The following is an 18897-nucleotide window of genomic DNA, read 5'->3' as shown; positions in this document are numbered from 1 at the left end:
TTTTTTTTTTTAATCCATGGTTTATTGTTTAGATATATCTTTATTTTCTTAGTTGGGATGATCATATTAAAGCAAAAGTGGAAATATGCATTAAAAGTGTCTAGATTAGTATATATGTCGGTACCATTTTCTATGACGACAGACCAGTCTGTCCAGTCAAAACATGCTTGTAGTTGTTCCATGCTGTTATTATCCCATTTTCTAATCTCAATTTCTTTCGGTTTCACTCTTTTCAGTAATTGTTTTTTATATGTAGGTACGCAGTATAACATGTTGTGGTCGTCATTTATAATGTTTGGTCTTTGGAAAACTTTATACCCTTCCTTAATATTGCAGTACATCTTGTCTAGTGTCGCATTACTTCTAGTGGTACAATTTACTGTTTGTTCATACGTGGGAACTTTTCCTTGAAAATCGCAATGATTAAAATTTCCTAAAACAATTACTGCACTGTTTGGGCTTTCATTTTGACACTTTGTAACAGTTTTCTAAAAAAAAAAAAAATAAATAAATAAATAAATAAATAAATAAAACAGCTGCTATAGAATAATCCGCATCCGGGGGTATATACACAAGTACTACATTTATCTTGTTAAATTCACGTGGCAAATAAAAGGGACGACAGGTAAACGCTAAGTACTCTATATTATTGTCACAGTAGAATTCGTTAACACTGATTTGTGAGCACCATTTCTCATTAATGTAAGCAGCAACCCCACCCCCTCGGTCCTTATCAACACCTTTCTTGTCAGACCGTACCAATACAAATCCGTCAATAATCACTGTACTGTCTGCATTCAGATCTTGCAGCCAGGTTTCCGTGAGGGCAATTACTGCATTGTCTCTATATTCTTGGATAAACTTACAGTTGGTACATAACTCATCCATTTTATTTCTAATTGAGCGTATGTTACCAAAGGTGATGGATGGCAGTGGGGTCTTCATGCCACGTCTCCTCGTTCTCACTCGTACACCGCTGCGCCACCCTCTTCATCGCTTGCTGTGCTTTCTTGCTGTTTAATTATCTGAGTATACCTTCTCCTTGTGATTTGCCTGTAGTTCTTGTAGTCTTCTTACATTACTGATGAATACTGCAGGTAGAGGTGAGTCCAGTGAGAGTCGCAAGCTGAACAAGGAAGCACTGTCGTACTGGATGTTTACTTTCGTGGCTGCAGTCACCATTATAACAGCAAAGAATTATGCCACAAATCACGTAAAGTTCCTGCTTCCATGGTGGTAGCATTGTTCCAGAGGCATTCATGGTTACTGTAGGAAAGTCCAAAAATGGTAGACTTGCAAGCAAGGTTGAAAAAAGGAAGTAAAAGACTGAAGCTCCAGCGTCGTTGCAGCCGTTGAGCAGCGCCACTAGTAGAGAAGGAAACAAACTTTGCTTTTTGTCTTTACTTAGCACGTAAGAGCAACAGTACACCGTCCACAACACAATCACAGGCGAGAACTGGCTGCGGGCAGGGTACAGGTATTAACTGTGGTGGTGGTGAGGTGCGTGTCGTCTTCTGGTGTGCAGACGGTTTGCCCGCTCTCCCTCGCTCCAGTCACTAGTCGCCTCGGCCGCCACCCTTGTTGCTGACGTCACTCCAGCCTACGTGGCATTCCTTAACATCGCCACCAACAACCCACCAACACCAACAATCAATTGTCCCAATAGTTATTACCTTAAGTCTTTAACCTTGTTTAAACTTTACAACCAACAATAATACACTAATAACACAGGAAAATAAAATTCATAGTTGTACAATCAAATTTAGGAGAACACAAAAGTCGTTATAATTGAAGTTATTAACCCATTACGTATGATTGTTGTTTTTACATTCCTTCCCCCCTGCCAAACATTTCCTGGTATTTTTCAACTTTTCACCAAGTAAAACAATGAATTATTGATGATTTTTTTCTTAAAATAACACAGGACACTATCATGGCGACTCTCAAAGTGTTCTGGTTCGGCCGTGTCATAAGCGTTGAAAGGTGGAACAAACAGTGGTACCAGATGAGGTTGTTTATCACTGTTTTTGCTCTGTTCACAAGGCAAAGACCGATGGATAATGTTCGAAGGTATGTCTGTTGGCAACACACAAGTATTCAAGTCGGTGTGTGGACTTGGGCGACTGGTGCAGTACATCATTAACATGGTACACAAGACAATAAACAAGAACAAGAAAATTGCGTTATGCAGAATGATCATTGTTGTTCTATGTGAGGAGAAGGAGGTGTCAAGAAGGGAATGGTGCAAGGAGTGGTTGACGAAATGAAAGGGGAAGCCATGCAATCATTTTACAAGAATTGAGAACTGGCTATGAATTAGACTTCACAAACTATATGCGAATGGACCCAAATACCTTCTACGAGCTTTTCCGCTTTCCATTGGTAATTGGTAACAATGTTTTTTCCATCAAACATTGTTCGACCGTGTGGACGCCCGTTTACAATAGTCAGTCTTGACCTGCAGAAAACATTCTTTCCAATGGTGTTCACGCCAGCTCGCTACTTGTTACCGTAAGTTTTTTACATTCTTCTTGCTATGTTGGCTCATCACCATTACAGTTTCAAATATGACCCGCCGATATGTAGGCTGATCACACGTAAGGGGTTAAAGAGAAACAAGACCTGGTGCGGGATGCAGTGGGCAAGAAAAAAAAGCTTCGTGATTTTTGGGATGAAGGAAAAGAAAAGTCCAAATAAATTCACGAGAGAACGTGAAGAGAGATAATTGGCCAAAACTGTTATCAAATGAGTACAAAATAGCATACAATGATTAAACCAGGAGGTGGAGGAAGTGATCAGGCTAGGAAGATAAAGTGAAAAGGGTAGGAGACCAATGAAGGTGAGAATGAGATCCCAAGTGGCAGTAGAGGAAATTATGTCTAGGAAAGGGCGATGATATTGAACACAAGGATATAGGGATAAAAAATATGAACTTAGAGGAGAGGGAAAAGGAGAAAGTGCTAAGAAGTGAAGCTGAGGAAAAAAAAAAAAAAACGAGAAAAGGACAAAGATAGAAAAGAAGAATTTTTTACTGGAGGGTTCTGGATATGAGACTAAAGAAGTGGTACCTAAGGGAGAGAGAAGAGATCGTGGAGGACGCAAGAAATGAAGAGTGACTTATAGTTGTTATCAAGCATATCGGAAGTTAGGGATTATTTGATAGAGAAAAAAATGAATGTAATGTGCATCGTTGAAACAAAACTGAGAAAAAGAATCCATATCAACTTTAAAGAGGAGGAATATAATACCTGGAGGAGAGACAGGAAGGATAAATGGGGGAGGAGGAGTGCTAATAATGGTTCGTGATAGTATATGTGTGGAGGATGTACAATATGGAGAGGACAAAGTGGAAGTAATGGGAGTAACAATGAAAATAATATATTTGAAGAAGAGAAAAAATATAGTTGCATATGCCAGCACTCAAGTGGGGCTTTTTGTATATTTTTTTTTCTTTTTGCCCTTGGCTGGATTTCTTCCCTTCATGAAAAAAAGACCAGTATACCTGGATATTAAAAAGGCTTTTGATAAAGTCCTTCATGGAAGACTAATGTGGAAACTAGAGAACATATGAGGACTGCGAGGAACTTTGCTTGAATGGACACAAAATATTTGAAGGATAGGGAAATAAGAACTGTGATACATACTCATCTTGGGGTAAAGAAACTAGTCGAGTGCCACAAGTGATTTAGCCCCCACTATGTTTTAGATTTATGTCAACGACATTTACTTTGGGATAAACAGTTACACACTTGTATTCACGGATGATACGAAGCTGCTAAGAATTATCAAAACCAGAGAGGACTGTCTGCTGTTACAGGAAGATATAAACAAGATCTATGAGTGGAACAAGAAATGGAAACTGGAGTTTAATACCAAGAAATGTCACAAAATGGAACTAGAAAAGAGTAAGAGAACACCAGTATGGAACTATTTGATGGGAGAAGAATACATGATGAAGATTAAAGAGGAAAAAGATCTGGGAGTGATCATACAGGAAAATATGAGCCCTGAAAAAACACATAAGCAAAATATTTTGACTATCATATAAAATGTTGACTAATAATATAAGAGTGACATTTCATTACATGGATAAAGATATGATGAAAAATATCATCACAAGCATGATACACCTTATACTGGAATATGCAGCAGTAGTATGGTCTCTGAGCTTTAAAAAAGATAAAAGAAAATTGCAAAGGATACAGAAGATTGCTACAAAGATGGTGCTGGAATTAAAGGACCTCACATATGAAGAACGACTGAAGGAAATAGGACTGCCAACCTTATAAAATAGAAGAGAACGTGATGACCTAATAACAGTGTATAAATGGTGGAAAAATGAAATGCACTGGATAATGAAGATGTTACAGCTCATAGTGTGCATAACTTTTAGGAAAAATTAGATAAATGGAGATATGGAGACAGGACACTATGAGTCCCACTCGAACCCTGTACAATATAACTAGGTAAATACAACTAGGTAAACACACACACACACACACACACACACACACACACACACCGCGTAGTGTAGTGGTTATCACGCTCGACTCACAATCGGCAAGCGGCGAGGCAAGTGGGCAAGCCTCTTAATGTGTAGCCCTGTTCACCTAGCAGTAAATAGGTACGGGATGTAACTCGAGGGGTTGTGGCCTCCGGTGTGTGTTGTGTGTTGATGTGGTCTCAGTCCTACCTGAAGATCGGTCTTGACATTTTATTTTTTTTTTTTTTTACGTAGGGAAGAGGGCCAGCCAAGGGCACAAAAAAAGAAAGTTAGAAAAAGCCCACTTGAGCGCTGGCTCTCCAAAGAGTACAAAAGTGCCAAAACCGTCAGCCAGAATTAGGGGAGCAAATGCCTCGATACCTCCCTCTTAAAAGAAGACAAGTTGTAGGAATTTGGAAATACAGATGCAGGGAGGGAGTTCCAGAGTTTACCAGTGAAAGGGATGAATGATTGAGCGTACTGGTTAACTCTTGCATTAGAGAGTTGGACAGAATAGGGATGAGAGGAAGAAGAAAGCCTTGTGCAGCGTGGCCGCAGGAGGAGGGGAGGCATGCAGTTAGCAAGATCAGTAGAACAGTTACCATGAAAATAGCGATAAAATATAGAAAGGGATGCAACATTTCGGCGGTGAGAAAGAGACTGAAGACAGTTAGTCAGAGGAGGGGAGTTGATGAGACGAAGAGCTGATTCCACCCTATCAAGCAAAGCTGTGTGACTGGAACCCCCAAACATGCGAAGAGTACTCCATACAGGGACGGATAAGGCCCTTATACAGAGTAAGCAGTTGGAGGGCGAGAAAACTGGCGGAGACGCCTCAGAACACCTAACTTCATAGAAGCTGTTTTAGCAAGAGATGAGATGTGAAGTTTCCAGTTAAGATTATGAGCAAAGGACAGACCGAGGATATTCATTGTGGAAGAGGGAGACAGTTGAGTGTCATTGAAGAAGAGGGGATAGTTGTCTGGAAGGTTGTGTCGAGTTGATAGATGGAGGAATTGAGTTTTTGAGGCATTGAAAACTACTAGATTTTCTCTGCCCCAATCGGAAATTTTAGAAAGATCGGAAGTCAGGCGTTCCGTGGCGTCCCCGCGTGATCTGTTAATTTCCTGAAGGGTTGGACGTCTCTGAAAGAACGTGGAAAGATGTAGGGTGGTATCATCAGCGTAGGAGTGGATAGGGCAAGAAGTTTGGTTAAGAAGGTCATTAATGAATAATAGAAAGAGAGTGGGTGACAGGACAGAACCCTGAGGAACACCACTATTAATAGGTTTAGGAGAAGAACAGTAGCCGTCTACCACAGCAGCAATAGAGCGGTCGGAAAGGAAACTTGAGATAAAGTTGCAGAGAGAAGGATAGAAGCCGTAAGAGGGCAGTTTTGAAATCAAAGCTTTATGCCAGACTCTATCAAAAGCTTTTGATATGTCTAACGCAACAGCAAAAGTTTCACCGAAATCTCTAAAAGAGGATGACCAAGACTCAGTAAGGAAAGCCAGAAGATCACCAGTAGAGCGACCTTGACGGAAGCCATACTGGCGATCAGACAGAAGATTGTGAAGTGACAGATGTTTGAGAATCTTCCTATTCAGGATAGATTCAAAAACTTTAGACAAGCAAGAGATTAAAGCTATAGGACGGTAGTTTGAGGGGTTAGAACGGTCACCCTTTTAGGAACAGGCTGAATGTAGGCGAACTTCCAGCAGGAAGGAAAGGTAGAAGTCGATAGACAAAGTTGGAAGAGTTTGGCCAGGCAAGGTGCAAGCACAGAAGCACAGTTTTTGAGAACAATAGGAGGGACCCCATCAGGTCCATAAGCCTTCCGAGGGTTTAGGCCAGCAAGGGCATGGAAAACATCATTACGAAGAATTTTGATTGTAGACATGAAATAGTCAGAGGGAGGAGGAGAGGGAGGACAAGCCCAGAATCGTCCAAGGTGGAGTTGTGAGCAAAGGTTTGAGAAAAGAGTTCAGCTTTAGAGACAGAAGAGATGGCAGTGGTGCCATCAGGATGAAATAAAGGAGGGAAAGATGAAGAAGTGAAGTTATTTGAGATGTTTTTGGCTAGATGCCAGAAGTCACGAGGAGAGTTTGAGTTTGAAAGATTTTGACATTTCCTATTTATGAAAGAGTGTTTGGCAAGTTGAAGAACAGACTTGGCATGATTCCGGGCAGAGATATAAAGTGCATGAGATTCAGGAGATGGAAGGCTCAAGTACCTTTTGTGGGCAACCTCTATCATGTATAGCACGAGAACAGGCTGAGTTAAACCAAGGTTTAGAAGGTTTAGGTTGAGAAAAGAATGAGGAATGTACGCCTCCATGCCAGATACTAACACCTCTGTTATGCGTTCAGCACAAAGAGATGGGTCTCTGACACGGAAGCAATAATCATTCCAGGAAAATCAGCATAATACCTCCTCAGGTCCCCCAACTGGCAGAGGCAAAACGCCAGAGGCACCTTCGCTTTGGGGATCCTGCGGAGGGATTGGAAAAATAGGACAAGATACAGAAATGAGATTGTGATCGGAGGAGCCCAACGGAGATGAAAGGGTGACAGCATAAGCAGAAGGGTTAGAGGTGAGGAAGAGATCAAGAATGTTGGGCGTGTCTCCAAGACGGTCAGGAATACGAGTAGGGTGTTGCACCAGTTGCTCTAGGTCATGGAGGATAGCAAAGTTGAAGGCTAGTTCACCAGGGTGGTCAGTGAAGGGAGAGGAAAGCCAAAGCTGGTGGTGAACATTGAAATCTCCAAGAATGGAAATCTCAGCGAAAGGGTAGAGGGACAGAATGTGCTCCACTTTAGAAGTTAAGTAGTCGAAGAAATTACTATAGTCAGAAGAGTTAGGGAGAGATAAACAGCACAGATGAATTTAGTTTGAGAGTGACTGTTAAGTCGTAGCCAGATGGTGGAAAATTCGGAAGACTCAAGAGCGTGGGCACGAGAGCAAGTTAAGTCGTTGCGTACATAGACGCAACATCCAGCTTTGGAATGAAAATGAGAATAGAGAAAGTAGGAGGAACAGAGAAGGGCTACTGTCAGTTGCCTCAGACAGCTGTGTTTCGGTGAGGAAAAGAAGATGAGGTTTAGTAGAGGAGAGGTGGTGTTCCACAGATTGAAAATTAGATCTAAGACCGCGAATGTTGCAGAAGTTAATGTAGAAAAAGTTGAGGGAGGTGTCAAGGCATTTGTGGTCTTCAACAGGAGAGGTGTCCGACCTGGGGACATTTTTGGTCCCTCCCAGAGGGGACCTGAGGCGTTGTTTATTTGGGGTCCCATTTTTCTTTTAAATTTTGATTTGGAGTGAAGGGTGTACGTGTGGTAAGTGCATGTAGTCTTGTGTGAAGAATGAGAGCTGTCTTTAGAGGGTAGGTTGTGACTACCCCCTTGAGTTGTGAGACACAAAGGGAAACACTCAACGAGATCACAACTAGCTTTAATGTGTGAGGGTTAGATAACCATGGAATAATTGTTCTATGATACCATCTAATTATCATTTTGTGAGTGAATAAGTAATTTGAAAGTACCAATTACATTGTCAGTGTGACTTGTGTAACAAGCTATTATAAGTGTAATTAGATATTGTCTGGCAGTGGTGATGACATGGTAGGCAGGGTTTGATGTACTTGTGGCACTAAGTAGTGAGCACTGAGACTGTGACAAGGCAAGATGTATGAGTAAGAGGAAGGGAAGGAGAATTGCGTCCTTGTGAGTAGAGTGTGCATGTGAGACTGACTGACTGACTGTGGTAGTGTCAGTGTATGGTTAATCTTGTGCCTTCCTGTGTGCTGAGACTGTCTTGTAAGGTGACTTGCATATTGTTATGTAATAAATAGACCTAGGGGAAAGTGTGTCTTACACTCTCTTTAAGTTGAAGCCGCAGCCATTCCTAGCTACCCAGATAAAGTCTTTCTCAGCACAAATGTTCTACATCCTGCAAAGGTGAAATGCTCTTGCCTGCTGGTGGTACTTTTGTTTTTTATATCTTGGCCATAGAGTGAATGACAAGATTGTCTTCCATAAAATAAGAAAGAAAGAAAGGAAAATGAAGTTGTTAAAAACACAAACTTTTAATGACACATAAGTTGTATAGATTATTTATAGAAAGGATGTGAGAGGAGAGGAAGAAAGATAGTGATTTTTTTTTTTTTTTTTTTTGTAGTACATCAGTGCGTGTTTCTTGAACTCGCGAAAAGAAATACTGCAGCGATTTTTCATAGTACCTGAATCATGAAATATGGAGCTTTTGCATTTAGATCCAACAGTTTATCCCATTGTTCCTCTGTTGTCTCTGCAATTGGTGTTGCATAGTAGATGGCAGCACTGTTCACTAGGAGGTCAAGTCTTCCCCACTTCTCTACCACCTCAGCCAACAGCTGACCAGCTCTCTCTCTCACATTGCTTGACAGGTCTGCATGGAACGCATAAGCGCTGTTCTTGCGGATGCTTCAGACAGACAACAAAGTTTTATGTAGAACATAAGTCTGACATCACACAGATTGCAAGGCCTGATGTCATACATAAATTTGACATCAAATAAACCTTCAAATTTGATGTCAGGCATTAATTTTTGCATGTATATAACTCCATTATGAAATTAATAGCAGGAATCTTAAGAATAAGCAAACCTGTTTAATTCTGCCATGAATGAAATAGCTTCGTCCTTTGATTCATTGTAGTGGATGGCAACTGTGTAACCTCTCTTGTGGAGGCTGGCAGCAATAGCCTTTCCCACTCGCTGCCCTGCACCTGTCACCATGGCCACATGTCCCAAGGCCCATTGACAGATGCCCTGCCCTGGAACACAAAATAATAAGATCAAAATAAGGAATGGCTTAATTTGATATAAATATAACATGGACATTACCCAGCAGTCATTAATGAGAAAGATGAGTCTTTTATCAAACTATCTCCAATAAATTATATATTTTTGTAAAAAAACACTGAAGATATTTCCTGTGATACAAGTGTGAAAGTTACATGAAAAAGGTAAGAATGTATGATTATAATTTTACATAATTTTTAATATTCTGAATGTTTCCTTGGTGACTGATGACTAGAGTTACCACTGTCTGTTAACTTAAAGATAATCTGTCCTCTTTACTATCTAGTTGTCCTGTATACTTAAAAAAGGACAGCCTTATACAATTTTGGTAATCTATATTTTTCTATTAAATGATTTTCAGCTAAAATTTTGATAGATGAAGCTTGAAAATCTCAAGAACTTTTCACAATTTCTGATAAGGATAACACAAACTAGGTATTGTCCAATGCCTCAAAAAGTCAATTCCTTTATCTATCAAGTCAACACAGCGTTCTAGATAAATCTCACCTTTACTTTAACGACACTCAACTGCCCTCCACTTCTACACTGAACATTCTCAGTATGTCCTTTACTCTCAGCTTCCCTCCTACTTAACGCTGAACATCCTTAGTCTGCCCTGTACTTGAGATAACCTCAACTGGAAACATCACATATATCTAGTTAAAAATTTCTATGAAGTTGGATATTCTAAGCAATTTCTGATAGTTTTTCTCACTCACCCTCTGCTAACTCTGTAGAGGAACCTTATCCATCCATGTATGGGTTATGGATCACACGAGTTAATTAAGAGATCCTAGCATACTGCTCTTTTTGACACGATGGAATGAAAACTATTTCATCTTATCACCTCCTCTTAATGATTGCCTTCACCCCTTCTCATTGCCACAGTGTTCCATCTCTTGCTGTCTTCTGTTGCTATTTTAACATTATCTGTTTTGATGTTGCGTTGTCTATTTTTTTTTTTTTTTATGCAAAAGGAAACTAAATAAAATATTAAAATATATAATAAAATAAGGATAAAATTCATAGCTTTGGGAAAAGGCCAGCTTCTCCCAAAAATCTAAAAACGTCATGGCCTTGGGCCAGGCACTCTGGTCCAAGGACCGTTGAGATATAATAGACACCGCTATCTCTACCGCGACAGCGGTAGAGGTAGCGGTGACGTAACTTTATCAAACTAGGGCTCTCTACCAATAGGTGCCGCATGGTAAGCGGCACCAGGCAGTCATCACAGTAAGGTTGAGGGTCCCTGGTCAACAGGTACCTTTGTGTAAGGTACGTGTGACCTATACGCAGTCGCGCCAAAAAAGTCTGTGAGGGATAGAGGAAGTAGTGATCTCTCCCATTTTCGAGGTTGCGACCCCCGTTAGCCATCTTCTCTGCCAAATTCCTGCAACTGCCTCATGAATTAGAGGAAAGACATCTCGAAACGGAACAGAGGCAGGAGATGGAGCGCGACTTGCTCCCTCTTTAGCAAGGCTATCTGCGTGTTCATTCCCTGGAAACCAACGTGACCAAGGACCCAACAGAACCCAACACGATATCCTCGTTGTGTAAGAAGGTATAGCCACTCCAGGGCTAATCAAACCAAAGGGTTAAAGGATATAGTGCAAGAGAGAGAAGTAAGAGCACTGCAACACTAAAAATTGTGAAAGACGAAACCGGTAAAGTAAAAAATATTTGTAAAGCTAGGACTATGCCACTGAAAGAAGGCTGCCGAACCGATAAAAAGAGGGGAAAACCACACTAAATCCAACGCCTGCGTCGGATTTGGAGCCATCAGTAAAAACAGGGATATCATCAGAATGCATAAAAAAGTGTTCTAAAAACCGTGTGTGGGACAGAGCTGGCAGAAAATCCTTCTTGCCATCCATGGCAGGGCATAATGAGATAACAGGAAGCTGCCAATAACCGACTCGTGGGAGCCGGAAAAAGTACACAGGAGTGGGGTCGATAGATAACTCCGCCATGAGATTTGCAACTCTAAGGCCAAAAGGTTTAGGGAGACTCGGTCGAGTGACATACGCCTGCGAACGCGAGTCCCGCAACATTGACACACAGGGACAGAATCAGGAAGACGGTGGGTGCGAAACCAACACCGGAGCATCGAAGACTGGCGCCGGAGGTCGAGCGGCCAGAAACCAGCATCCACTAGAAGGCTAGGTATTGGAGATGTCCGAAATGCACCTGTAGCCAAGCGGACCCCAGCATGATGCACGGGGTCAAGCGTGCGTAGTCGTGCATCCGTTGCGGATGAGTAGATCTCACAGCCGTATTCCAGCTTGGGAAGTATGAGTGTACGGTGAAGCAGCAGCAACGTGTCCCTGTCCGCACCCCAAGAGGTGTGACTTAAAACCCGAAGAAGGGATAATGCCTGCCGACAAGACGCCTTAAGAGAACGGAAATGGGGAACCCAGGTGAGACGGTTGTCAAATAAAAGGCCAAGATATCGAGTCGCCTCCACGCATGAGAGGCGTCTATTGGCGAGGTATAAATCCGGGTCTGGATGGACACCACGGTTGCGACAAAAATGCATGGCTACGGTCTTCGAGGTGGAGAATCGAAAACCGTTCATGTTGGCCCAACTGGACACCCTATTGATCGCCAGTTGGAGCTTGCGCTCAATCAGTGACATCCTAGCAGCAGCAAAGAAATACATAAATCATCAACATATAAAGAGCTGTGAATGCCATCTGGGAGAGTATCAATAACACCATTTATTGCGACTGCGAATAGTGTAACACTAAGAATACTTCCTGTGGGACACCATCATTTAGAGCAGTAGCATCAGAGAGAACACTCCCACTCGAACCCGTAAAAACGTCTGGATAAAAACTGCTGGATAAAAATAGGAAGGTGGCCACGATGGCCAAAATTAAACAAAGACTGTAAAATGCCATGACACCAAGCCGTGTCGTAGGCCTTCTCCAGGTCAAAAAACTGTTACTTGATGGTGGTGATTAGCGAAGGCCTCACAAATGGAAGACTCTAGGGATAAAAGAGCATCAGTAGTAGACCTCATCTTTCGGAAGCCGTACTGTACCGATGACAAGTACTTCCCCTCTCCAAGTACCACATGAGTCTTACATTTACCATCTTTTCTAACACTTTACAAATGCAGGATGTCAAAGATATAGGACGGTAGTTCGTAGCCTGAGATTATCTTTCCCAGGCTTCGGAAATGGGAGAACCACTGCCACAGCCCAAGAAGATGGAAAGTCACCAGTATGCTAAATCATATTATAAAGATTGTAAAAGTTAAAAGCAGTGTCAAACATGTGGCACAAGAAGGCATAAGGAATATCATCTGGGCCAAGAGAAGAGTCATGACACTGGGACAAAGCAGTCCGCAACTCGGAGGCAGAGAGGGGACATTATAAGACTCCTCCAGTGGAAGAAAAATTTATGCCGAGAGATTCTATTATCTGGCGGTGACGTGCGCCTGGGGCTGCAGGATGCCTCGGGGTAACACTGGCAAAGTGCTCCGCGAAGATGTCGGCGACAGTCAAAGGGTCTGCCACCGTTCGCCCAGCAGACATCAACAAAACTGGTGGGGAAGGAGCAGAATACTTCCCAGCAATTCGGCGGACTTTGTTAAAGACATCCGTAAGAGGGTGCGGACGTTAATGGAAGAGACATAAGCTTTCCAAGAGGCTCTTTGTGCCTCTTTCAAAACGCGGCGGGCTGAGCTCGGCAGCGCCGAAAAGCTTCCAGGCAATGCGGGTTCCCACGATGTCGCAGGAGACGAGAGAAAGCTGCCCGTTTCTCTTTCACCGCTGCAGTGCATGCTGCGTTCCACCAAGGAACGGGACGCTTAGTAAAGCGACCTGACGTCCTAGGGATTGTCTGAAGCGCTACTGAAATAAAAATCGGTAAAATAATCAACAACCTCAGCACAACTAGAAATGTCAGCCAGCGGACGGATAAAAGAGCTAAGGTCTGTTAATCGAGGCTAGTCTGCCTTGTCTAAAACCCAGCGTGGGGGCCGGGACTGTGGCTCAGAGTTCACAGATTGTAATAAAATTGGAAAGTGGTCACTACCGTGTAAATCAGGCAGGACCCGCCAATTAAAATCAAGGAAAGAATTAGATGTACACAAAGAAAGATCGATAGCTGTAAAAGTCCCAGTAGGACCGTGGAAATGTGTAACATCCCCAGAATTTAAAACCTCCAATCCCTCATCCTCAAAAAAAGTACCGATTAAAACCCCACGAGGATTACTAGTACCTTCATCCCACAATGGGTGACGGCCGTTAAAATCTCCCAACAAAAGAAAAAGCGGAGTCAGTTGACGCACCAGGCCGTCAAGCTCACCCCTGGAGACAGGAAGCCAAGGAGAGAGATATAAACTGGAAATGGTGTACAGTCGTCCCATAAAGACTTTAACAGCAACTACCTGAAGGGGAGAGTTAAGTCCAGACGGACTAGAATAGCTGTGCCACCGTGGTGGCCCTGGTCAGGGAAAGGATTGCTAAAAAAGGCATGATAGTCAGGAGGACTAGAATAAGTACTATCACCTAGCATAGTCTCTTCTAGAGCTATACAGGCTGGAGAGAACTCCGACAGTAAAGCTCGGAGTTCCCCCCACGTGGCACGAAGGCCTCTACAGTTCCATTATAGAAGCTTGAAGATGACTATTTGGGTACAGTGGACGGGCGAGCCTTTTGAGGCTGCCCGTGACTGACCTGACTACAAATAAAGAAACGACGAGAAGACACCAGGAGTTGTGATGTGCCGGGTCGTTGGACCGCTGCCTTTCGGCCTGCCGGTGAGTGATGCGAACCATCATCACTTCTACCGGTCCTCGGAGGACGAGGTCAGGCTGGACTGCACTTTTGACACAGCGGGTCCACGAGGGACGGCTGTGACAATATCATCGGACGTCTCCATGCTAAGACCGTCCTCATCACAAGAAGCCCGATCTGAGACGGAGGGCGTCACAGGAGGCTGGACAGAAACAACTGGAGCTACCATTGCAGAGCGGTCCCTGGAGGACTCACGATCACGTGCACCGGGAGAAACCTTAGACTGTTTAGGCTGAGCTAAATCTATCGACTCCGCAGAGCCGCGGTGCCGTTTGGTCAGGCCCTTCAAAGGCTTAGGCGATACAGGTGGCAAATGGACATCTACTACATGGGTTACTTTGGTCAAGTCCGTATTTTTCTCGTCACTTCTAAGAGATGACTCAACCGAGTCATTGGACAAAAGGCAAACCTATTGGCCAATGAACAGGACCACCCGCCCCAACAGAGCGAGAGGTAGCAGAGGAGTTGTCTTCGGACCGGCAGACTCAACTGAAGAGCGAGCGGCCAATGAAGCATAAGATGTCGCACCAGTACCGTCCTTCTGGCGGTACAGGAGTTCACGGCGGGCGATACCGAGGCTAATAAACTGTCTATTAGTTAGCTGTAGAATGTCCTGCTCCAGGCGATACCTAGGGCATTGCCTGGAACGTACTTGGTGAGTATCACGGCAATGAAAACAATAAGCAGCAGCATTGCAATGCTCCCCAGAATGAGAGTCTAGTGCAGAGCAATTACCACATCGAGAAGCTTCTTTGCAGGAGCTTTTGCTATGGCCGTACCGTAACACAGGAAACACTGAAGAGGACGAGAAACAAAGCGCCTCACCCTAAGATTAATAGGTCCGATATTAACACGGTCAGGAAGGGTGGAACCAAAAAGGTGAGGAGGACCATGTTGGAGGAGTTCCTCATCTTTGTCACCTGTTGGACAGAGCTAGGACACATTGCTAGTATTTCCTCATCATGGAATTCATAAAGATCCTGACTGTACACACAACCTTTACTGTAATTAAAGGTGGGATGTGCCTTTATAATCTCAAACATGCTGTCAGAAGGACATGATAGATGTTGCAACATCATTGCCTGCGTGATATATTTTGTTCGCACTAACACCCCCTTCCCGTATTTCTTGAGGTTTCCCTCAAGAATCGTGCCGATCTCTTTGGACAAGTACTGGGAGGCGAGGATGAAATTACCGCGTCCATTTCTGTAGTAGGCCACAAACCAACGTGGAGGCGGGATTTTGCGGACTTCAGGAATTGAATTCTCTGAATAGTTGCCAAAAATATTTGGGATATAGTCCGTGTCACTGTCCGAGAGAGAGTGGAGAAGTTTTGTCTAAAAGCCAGAGCCAGCAAGGTGCAGGGATGCTACATGTTCATAAGCCAGACGGGCTTCATCACATGACAGAAAAGTTACATAGCAGCGGTTAGAAGGAAACTCCTTATCATAAACAAGTCGAATGCGAAGAACCGTGCCAAACACCTTGAGAAGTGAGTGCAAGGCGTGATAAGAAAATGATGGGTTAACATTTACAAGGGAGTCATATGCAGCAGAAATACGTCCCTCAGAAGAACTATTAGAACAGGAGACTGCTGAGGAAGGCTCTTGTGGAGGGGAATCCTCCTTCCCACTCAGACCTGAAGATGACGTCTCGCGGGCCAGGTCAGCCACCTCACAAGAACCTGATAGTTTTTTGTGTTTCACCATATATATAAAGTTACAAAAAAAAATGGCTCCAGGGGCAAGGGAAACCAGCTACTGGGACTACAATGGGAGGGAGAGCTGGCTGCCGTGGTCGGGGTACCTCGTTTTCATGCGGACCAGTCGTTTTAAAAACAAGCCCGACATGATACGAATGTTTGTCCACAACAGACCTAAGATCCTTCTCCCAAAGCATCCCAGCCTGGACACCCAACCATCCAGCACAAGACGGCCCCTATTGGGCGATCCCTCCAGCGGGTGGCTCAGTTGGTCCACTGGCAGCCTATGTAGGAACCATTTAGTCTGGCCCCTTAATGGCGACCTTACTAGCCCTCTCCCCCTCGAAAGGGCAGAGCAGGGGCCTAAGCCCCTTCTAGCCTAGCTCGCCAGGTCACAGGGGCACGCAAGCCCCCCACCACGACAAGGCGGTTCCCATCTGGGGGGGTGTGTTTGTGGTAAGTGCATGTAGTTTTGTGTGTAGAAAGAGCGGTAGGCTGTGATTGCCATCTTGAGTTGTTAGACACAAAGATAAACGTTCAGCGAGATAACAAATAGCTCTCATGTTAGGTCCACAGCACCCACTACACTAATGCTATTAGACCTCGCTGGAAGTAAATGATCATTTCGGTAAATGTCTACTACCTTATCCTTCACTATATTATATTTTTTTCTCAAAAAAAAAAAAGTTGACTAAAAATTCTCAATAATTTATGCCTTTCCGTGGTAAATTGTGGAACCCCCTACCTGCTTTTGTATTTGCTCCTTCCTAAGATTTGAACTCTTTCAAGAGGGATGTTTCCAGACCATAATTTGATTTTCCCTGTTCAACAGTCTTAGGAACTGGCAAATAACTGGTCTTTTTTTCTGATATTTTTTGTTGTTCGTCACTGGTACTCTAACCTAAAACAAGTGGTGTCTGTTTTGTGCAATCATTTCCCTCTCTTCCGAAGACAAAATGAGGCCAAGATTCGCATCATAACTCATTTCAGACAGGCAGCTACAGTATAAATTCATGCGTATTAATTCGTTGCTGGGCTTGGTCCCAATCATTACATGGAACAATACGAGTATTATACGAAGTCACGTTCCTGATGCTTCCCAACTGCGAACGGAATAAAAGTGATGGGCATTTACATGACAATGTCTATTGTAATTCTTGTTCATGATGCAGTGTGGTGCAGAGGAAAAGAGAAGATTACAGCCTTGACAGGGTTAAATGAGACAGCGGTTTTGTGTTGAGAGATCATGGGGAAAGTGGTGGTGAATGATATTTTGGTTGACATTCTTTTCTTTTTCTCTGTTCTTCCCTTTTTCTTTCTTCTCTTCACCTAGAAGGTCTTACTAATTTTTGTTCAATTATTTACATTTTCGCGCCATGGGTTAATAAATATGCAAATCTATTCTATTGTTCGCAGTTTATCCTCTATCTGTTTCATTATATCACGCCTCTTCTGAAACACACACACACACACACACACACACGGTTGGAGATATTTGGGTGTGTCTCCTTTCACGTGTAACCCCTGTTCACCTAGCAATGAGTAGGTACGGGAAGTAAATCGAGGAGTTGTGACCTTGATGTCCCGGTGTGTGGTGTGTGCCTGTTCTCAGGCCTATCCGAAGATCGGAAATAATGAGCTCTGAGCTCGTTCCGTAGGCTAACGCCTGGCTGTATCGTCAGAGACTGCAGCAGATCAACACACACACACACACACACACACACACACACACACACACACACACACACACACAAACACATTTACTATCATAGGCCTTTTTTAAATAAAATTAAATGAGTTCTTAAGTTATCTCTCTCTCTCTCTCTCTCTCTCTCTCTCTCTCTCTCTCTCTCTCTCTCTCTCTCCTTACTTTTATTTCGTGTGTCACTGACACAGTGTCGCCTACACTCACGGCTGATAAGTCACCATGCACCACCACTGATACCCTCACCTATATTCATCTTAACAGTCGTGAGAGCAAACACTCATGAAAATAATACTTACTCTCGCCATCCTGACTGCTCTGACTCGCCATGGTGTGTCTATAGATCTTTCCGTGCTGGAGTATGCTCACACACTATTCACTAACCGGCTCCACAACTCTTACATGGATGCCGTTGTGGAAGAGCTATCCCACTATCCCACCCACTCTCCCCTAGCCTCACACACGCTGTCGCACCCACTACAGGGATATTCAATATATATAAATATATAAATAAATAAATTAATTAATATAAATAAATAAATAATATATATATATATATATATATATATATATATATATATATATATATATATATATATATATATATATATATATATATATATATATATATATATATATATATATATATATATATATATATATATATATATATATATATATATATGTTTTGCTGTGTATTAATTGTGTTGCTTATAAAACATTGCAGTGTATCCTTGACGCACAAAGCCACTCTTCCCTCTTTTCTGTTTTCCCTATTCTTATGAAAGATATGTACATCCACCAGTTTTTACCTCCTGATAAAATATCTTCCCTGACACATCTAACCAGGTTTCTGTTAATGCAATTATACAAATTTTCAACACAAGATATTCCTCCAAGCAAATCTATCTCATTTAAAATACTCTTACAGTTCGTGTAATACGTATTTAAACTGTTTTTCGCATTTACTAGGCTGGTTACTTTTTCTAGATTTGACTATTCTCTCTTCCCTATGGAGCAGCAAAGTCCCTACCCTCTCCTGATTAACGCCCCCCCAGATGGGAACCGCCTTGTCGTGGTGGGGGGCTTGCGTGCCCCTGTGACCTGGCGAGCTAGGCTAGAGGGGGCTTAAGCCCCTGCTCTAACCTTTCGAGGGAGAGAGTGCTACCCATGCTAGTACGGTCGCCAGTGAGGGGCCAGACTAAATGATTCCTACGTAGGCTGCCAATAGACCAGCGGAGCCACCCGCTGGAGGGATCGCACAATAGGGGCCGTCCTGTGCTGGATGATTGGGTGTCCAGGCTGGGATGCTTTGGGAGGAGGGGTCTCAGCTCTGTCGTGGACAAACTTTCGTATCATGTGG

The 18897-nt window shown here is 43.1% G+C and overlaps 1 protein-coding gene across 1 annotated transcript in view; it reads right to left on the bottom strand.

Annotated features, from left to right (window-relative positions):
• LOC123500407 (pteridine reductase 1-like) overlaps positions 1–17957 on the bottom strand; it is a 23587-nt gene extending 5630 nt beyond the window's left edge. The window contains exons 1-3 of the mRNA XM_045249125.1: positions 17834–17957; positions 9126–9294; positions 8721–8943 (exon numbers count right to left, since the gene is read on the bottom strand). Of these exons, the coding sequence (XP_045105060.1) occupies positions 8721–8943; positions 9126–9294; positions 17834–17864 (423 nt within the window). The 5' untranslated portion in view covers positions 17865–17957. The remainder of the gene's footprint in view (positions 1–8720; positions 8944–9125; positions 9295–17833) is intronic.
• Between the last annotated feature and the right edge of the window lie 940 nt (positions 17958–18897).

Source organism: Portunus trituberculatus, unplaced genomic scaffold (assembly GCF_017591435.1).
Source record: "Portunus trituberculatus isolate SZX2019 unplaced genomic scaffold, ASM1759143v1 PGA_scaffold_223__1_contigs__length_158863, whole genome shotgun sequence".
Taxonomy (NCBI): Eukaryota; Metazoa; Arthropoda; class Malacostraca; order Decapoda; family Portunidae; genus Portunus; species Portunus trituberculatus.
Note: the sequence above shows the minus strand (reverse complement) of the source record. Positions and strands in the feature narration are given on the sequence as shown.